This window comes from Bidens hawaiensis, unplaced genomic scaffold, assembly GCF_021521415.1.
Source record: "Bidens hawaiensis isolate Kalapana, Puna unplaced genomic scaffold, B.hawaiensis_p1.1 tig00011542_1, whole genome shotgun sequence".
NCBI lineage: Eukaryota > Viridiplantae > Streptophyta > Magnoliopsida > Asterales > Asteraceae > Bidens > Bidens hawaiensis.
In genome coordinates, this window is record NW_027491904.1 from 259,859 (window position 1) to 266,494 (window position 6,636).

General features: G+C 35.4%; 1 protein-coding gene across 2 annotated transcripts; it reads left to right on the forward strand.

The window, feature by feature from the left end:
* The first annotated feature begins 552 nt into the window (after nucleotides 1–552).
* LOC143538294 (putative methyltransferase PMT24) lies at nucleotides 553–6,144 on the forward strand. 2 transcript variants are annotated; one of them, XM_077031885.1, is made up of 9 exons: nucleotides 553–845; nucleotides 903–1,453; nucleotides 1,543–1,692; nucleotides 2,450–2,720; nucleotides 2,801–2,911; nucleotides 3,017–3,191; nucleotides 4,324–4,596; nucleotides 5,147–5,341; nucleotides 5,723–6,144. In XM_077031885.1, exons 1-9 carry the CDS (start codon nucleotides 587–589, stop codon nucleotides 5,949–5,951), a joined length of 2,214 nt encoding a protein of 737 aa, XP_076888000.1. In that variant the 5' UTR covers nucleotides 553–586; the 3' UTR covers nucleotides 5,952–6,144. The 2 variants fall into 2 exon arrangements, with proteins under 2 accessions (XP_076888000.1, XP_076887999.1); XM_077031884.1 differs by having other exon boundaries at nucleotides 553–1,453.
* Nucleotides 6,145–6,636: the final 492 nt, after the last annotated feature.

Here is a 6,636-nt window from a genome sequence, read left to right on the forward strand (position 1 = left end):
CGATTACGCCCAATCCTCCTCCTTCTATTCACAATTTCTCTCAAGTCAAGTCAGATCTTTACTTCAACAACACTAACATCTCAAGGTGAGTCTGTCTTTATCTTCGATGAAAACAATGCTGCTGCTGATTTTGCATTGAGAAATCAGCTTGACTTTGTATTCTGTTCTACGCTTCACCTCAATTAACGTTCCGATTTCATCGATCTAGTGTTTTCTAGTCTACTTTTGTGATGATTAGTGCCTTTAATTTACGATCTGAAGTTTTTTTATTTAGTTTTCCAGTTAGGTACAGTTGTGTTATGTTATCCTCTGATTCTATACTTTTCATCCAATTTAGGTTTAGATCTAACCTAATATCATAATGCGGCAGCTAGATCAATACAATTATGGAGATTTTTGTGCTTATATTCATGTTTATGCACGTATAATAAGTGTAATTAGATGGAATTAAGCCTGCATCTGATGCATCTACTGCTTCGGTTTTTTTTTGAATTTATTTTTACTTAGATCTGTTAAAGGTGTTGGATTTTGATGTGTTTGTTTTACTGATTCAGGTTTACACAGGAAGTAGAGTTGGTTATAAGTTATGGCTCAGGGAAAGTATTCCCGGGTCGATGGGAAGAAGTCCTATTGTTCAACGACTACGATTGTGGTTGTTCTAGGGTTTTGTTTAGTTGGAGTATGGATGTTTATGTCGTCGTCTGCTGTTCCCAGCCAGACTTCTGATTTGCCGGTTGCTAAGGAGTCGAAGCCGAAAGATTCCGCAAAGGTGTCTTCCCAGTTCGAGGATAATTCAGGCGATCTAGCGTCGGATGATACGGTTAAGGATTCGGGTAATCAAGAAAGTACCAACTCTGAGGAGTCTAACACAAATGGAAATGATGATTCGAGTTCAAATGAAGAAACGTCAAATTCAGAAGAGACGAGTTCGAATTCTGAATCGAATGAAAACGAGAAGAATAACGAGTCGAATGAGACCGAGAAGAATAATGAGTCGAATTCTGAATCGAATGAGACCGAGAAGAATAATGAGTCGAATTCTGAATCGAATGAGACCGAGAAGAATAACGAGTCGAATTCTGAATCGAATGAAACAGAAACGAAGGAAGAAAAGGTCAACAAAGATGAAGATACCAAAACCGGTTTATCGGGCGCAACAGAATCTGAGATTCTAAAAGAAACCACTGCACAAAACGGGGCGTTCTCAACTCAAGCAGCTGAGTCAGCAACTGAGAAGAAAGCACAAAACATTTACAATTGGAAGACATGTAACACGACAGCTGGCGCAGACTATATTCCTTGTTTGGACAATTTGGAAGCCATTAGACACCTACATGGTAGAAGCCATTTTGAACACAGGGAAAGACATTGTCCTGATGAGTCACCAACATGTCTTGTTCCTCTTCCTGTTGGGTATAAAACACCCATCAAGTGGCCTAGAAGCCGAGAACAGGTAAATTATTATCATCTTAATTGTTTCAATATTCACTTGTTGATTGCTTCTAGATTGATTTTAAAATGTGTTTTATTATTTTTTTGCAGATATGGTATAGTAACGTTCCACACACAAAGCTTGCTGCGGTCAAAGGACATCAAAATTGGGTCAAAGTTGATGGGGAGTACCTTTCGTTTCCTGGTGGCGGTACTCAGTTTAAGAATGGAGCTCTTCACTATATAGATTTCATCCAAGAAGTTAGTAATCTTAACTATTTTTTTTATGTAGTCGTCATGAATATTCATCAAAAATAAACTTTATGCAGCAGTCCTGTAAACGAACCGAATGAACACAAAGGGGATATGCTCATGTTTCTTCGTTTAATTTTAACTTTACAAATGATTGAATACAGATAATTAAAAGGGTGGGTTTTGTTGTTCGTGTTCGTTTGTTAAGAAAATGAATTATGCTGATGTTCGTTCGTTTATAGGCGGGACATGTTCGTGTTTGTTCGCTTAACTTTAACGTAACACATGATTGAACTTGAGCAATTAAACAAACAGGTTTCTTGCTTGTGTTCGTTCATTAAGATAATGGATATGCTCATGTTCGTGTGTTATATTATAAGTTTATAGCGAATGATTCATGAATGTAAACGAACGAACATAGCTGGATGAATGTGAACATCAGTCTGATGTACCTAAAATGCTAATAAAACTAGCTAAATTTTAATGAATGATATTTTAATTTAAGTGAACATATAAACAAAAGAACTTACACAAACGTGAACTAACAAACATAAACGAATTTTCTCGAACATAAACGAACCAGGCATGTGTTCATGTTTGTTCATGTATCTAAACAAACAATTAGTTCATTCATGTTCTTTTGTTTATTAAATAAAAAAACATAAACCGCCTTCCTGTCAAATGGTTCATTGAATGTTCGGTTCGTTTACATGCCTATTAGGGGTCAAAATTATCACTAAATATGTTTTGTAATCTATAATTGCAGTCACATCCTGATATTGCATGGGGTAAGAGGACCCGAGTGATTTTGGATGTTGGATGTGGTGTTGCTAGTTTTGGGGGATATCTTTTTGAACGAGACGTGATTGCAATGTCGTTTGCTCCAAAAGATGAACACGAAGCTCAAGTTCAATTTGCACTTGAAAGGGGTATTCCCGCCATTTCAGCTGTTATGGGTACCCAAAGGCTTCCATTCCCAAGCAAAATATTTGATGTTGTTCATTGTGCCCGTTGCAGAGTCCCCTGGCACATGGAAGGTGAATTACTATCAGATACTTGCAATCATGTTTTAATTTAGTGATTAAAATGAAATACATATAAAAATTATGTTTTGCAGGTGGGAAACTTTTGTTGGAGCTTAATCGCATGTTGCGACCTGGTGGTTATTTTGTATGGTCTGCTACTCCAGTTTACCAAAACAAGACTGAAGATGTGGAAATATGGGAAGGTATGTGGGGGAAACTGAGATTAATTTTGTGCTCTTTTATCTTTGACATTTAATATATTAAATATTTAGACTTTGTGACACACTTACCACCATCATTTTATGCAGCTATGAAAAAACTAACAAAGGCAATGTGCTGGGAGTTGGTGGGGATAAACAATGATAAATTGAATCAGGTTGGTGCAGCAATATACAGAAAACCAACTAATAATGAATGCTATGAAAACAGACAACAAAATGAGCCACCACTATGTGAAAGCAAAGACGATCCTGATGCAGTCTGGTAACGATAATCTCTCTAAACTTTAGCATAAATATACATATTGTATATAGTGGATGGTTCAATACATGTTCATAAATAATGTGAGAACTGCGAGAATCTATTTGGGCCGTTCTCTGAACTTTAGCATATATATACGTATTATATATAGTGGAGGGTTCAATAAATGACCATAAATAATGTGAAAACTGCGAGAATCCATTTGGACCGGTCATTTATTTGTGTTTTTATCTGAGATTCCCACATGTGACATGACTATTAAAATACATTATGGCTATTTGAATGTACTTGACTTTGAGATATGTATACTTGGTTTTAAAATGAGCGGTGCGCTAGGATGCGTTTTGATCCAGAAAGCCGATGTGTAATGCGGGATGCGCACACATCACGTATATGAGCTGTTTGTTATTTAAAAAATATTAAAAAATTGTTTATAGTTAATATTTTAAGTTAACTTTAAAACACTAAAAAAAATAAGAGATTAAGTAAATATATATTTTTTTTCTAAAAAGAGAGATTAGGTAAATAATTTTTTTATAAAAAAAGAAGCGACAGTACCACCAAAGGTTTTTTATGCATAACCAAAATACGTCTTTTAACTCTATGTGTACAAGTAGTCTATGCATAAGGTACAAGTAATCTATGCAGGAACTCCCTTAAACTTAGAAATGTATGATTCGTAAAACCAAGAATGTATATGTGCAGATATAAAATACATATTATAAATATCTGCACACGTGTAGGTTAGCTATAATTCTCTTATTTACACATGCACAAAACTTGTTATGAGGAAGAGAGAAAATAGGGAAATTAAGGGGGTCTTTGGGATTCCTTATTTTGCCTCTTTATAACTTTTCATTAAGTTAATAAGTTACAAAAGTGTAACTTATGGAACTTTTCTTCTCACAATATAAGCAATCCCAAACACATTATTACTTTTCAAAAGTTTATAAGTTATAAGTTGGTGAAAATAAGCAATCCCAAACACCCCCCCAAGTCAAGAGAGAAATCATGTAAACTTTTACAGCTGTAACATTTTCATTTATTTATTATAATTGAATGATTAAGATTGGTTCTGGTATAAATATTATTGAATATTGACCTAAACATGACTTAAACCACAACTTGAATTCAGGAAAGTACAACTTGAAGCATGTATGCATAGAGTACCCGTTGATGAGTCTGCACGTGGATCAAAATGGCCCGAGACTTGGCCACAGAGGTTGGAGTCACCACCATACTGGTTAAAGACTAGTGAAGTTGGAGTTTATGGAAAAGCAGCACCAGAAGATTTCACTTCTGATTATGAACACTGGAAACGCGTTGTTTCAAAGTCTTATCTGACCGGCTTGGGAATTGATTGGTCGTCTGTCAGAAATGTCATGGACATGCGGTCCATATACGGAGGGTAAGTAGATTCAGCTTACTAGAATTTTCTTTTACCAGAAGGGGAATGTTTTATAATTTTACCCAAAATGACAAAACAAATTTTCAAATATACTAAGAGATGCTTAATATCTCAAATTAACTTCAGTAAAAATGGAGTACCTCGATAATAACTGACTTTTGAAAAGGTTATTTAAGTTCTTAGATTAGGCTTGTAAACGAATGGAGTATGTTATCTTCGTCGGTTTAACTTAAACCAAACAAATGATTGAACACGAACAACTAAACGAATGGGGTTTTCTTATTCGTGTTTGTTCGTTAAGAAAGTGAAGGTATTCGTGTTCGTGTTCGTTTGTTAACAGTTTAAACGAACGGTTCAAGAATGGTTCACTGAAGGTTCGGTCTGTTTACAGGCCTACCTTAGATGCATTGAAAATTCTTTGCGGGCCTTTTTGACCTGAAACCGCCCGTTAACAAGTATATGATGGATTGTTATTTTTGCATCTAGGGTGTGGTTTCACATGTGAAATCTTCATTCTGACATTTTTTTTTATTTTGGCAAATATGTGTAGATTTGCAGCTGCAATGAGGGATCTTAAGGTGTGGGTGATGAATGTTGCACCTCTTGATTCACCCGATACGCTTCCAATTATATACGAACGTGGACTTTTTGGCATATATCATGATTGGTGTGAATCCTTCAGCACTTACCCACGATCGTATGATCTTCTTCATGCTGATCATCTTTTTTCAGATGTTAAGAAAAGGTAATGTTTTTGAGCTTCAGTTGTATTTCTCAGCGTGACACGACATGAAATTAATTGGGTTTTAGATTGTTGTATCTAATCCGCTTAATAAGCGGGTGTGTGTTCGTGTTGATCTGTTTAACCCCTTTAAAACAAGTCAACCCTATGAAGTAAACATGTTGACCCGTTTTAATCCGTTTATTACAACCTTGGAACCCGTTTAGTATATTTACAATTTGATTACAACCGCCAACCCCTTTGACTCTGTAGATGAAGGGTTAAACGGGTTGCGCTTGTGTTACATGATTTTAAGTGTGTTTGGGTTAAGGTTGATGTTTTTGACAAGAATGACTATTTATGTCGTGTTTTGATAACAAAAGGTGAGTTTTCTTTGTGTCACAGGTGTAAGTTACAAGGGTTGATGGCGGAAGTTGACAGAATATTAAGACCGAAAGGTAAACTAATCGTGCGGGACAATATTGAGACGATTGCCGAGGTGGAAAACATGGCAAAATCTATGAACTGGAACATTAAACTTACATACAACAAGGACAAGGAAGGGTTGCTATGTGTAGAGAAGTCGTTTTGGCGTCCCACCGAGGTAGAAACTGTAACTTATGCTGTTGAATAGAAATCTTGCCAATGAATGGTATGTATTTTGTCATTTTGATTTATTAAGTTAATTAACTGAAATTGTAATTTGTTTAGCCACGTGTAAGTGTTGTTTTGTAACGGTTTTGGACTTTGGTCGTGTTACAATATTTTTACTGTAAAACTACACACATCATCATATTTAGCAATGAAATTGAATTTATACGATTGTATGGCTTATAGTTTTGTTCTTAAACTCATGAAGAGTAACTCCAAGTATAAACCTAAAAAAATTTTATTACAAAGATATCTATAAAAAAGGTTTCTCTTGTTGGAAATAACCCGATCATTCAAATTAAGTTTATCAATATGACATAATTGGTCCGTGACAATTAAATAATGAATACTTAGGGGCGATCTTGATTACTCACATACCTATCAATTATGAAAGACTTGAGGAATTAGAGATCACTACTCTTAGCTACCTATCGACTCCTTGTTGTTTATGTATATATTTTGTTTTCGACTCGTTGTTTATGTATATATTTTGTTTGATGCTGCTTTTTGCTTCTTATGCTCTATTCTTAGTAGGTTACAGATTCATTGCTATTTGGTAGTTTGCTATTTATATATTGCTAAGTGTCTTTGCTTGTAGGGTGTATGTTTACTCTGTTTACCTGTATGTAGCTTTATGAGCCGGGGGTCTCTCTGGAAGCAACCTCTCT

What these genes read in the sequence shown, in the direction of transcription:
- LOC143538294 (XM_077031884.1), top strand. Translation starts at nt 587, where the DNA reads ATGGCTCAGGGAAAGTATTCCCGGGTCGATGGGAAGAAGTCCTATTGT. An exon ending in ATATAGATTTCATCCAAGAA is followed by an intron (nt 1,693 to 2,449) that starts GTTAGTAATCTT and finishes CTATAATTGCAG; the next exon opens with TCACATCCTGATATTGCATG. An exon ending in AGATGTGGAAATATGGGAAG is followed by an intron (nt 2,912 to 3,016) that starts GTATGTGGGGGA and finishes CATTTTATGCAG; the next exon opens with CTATGAAAAAACTAACAAAG.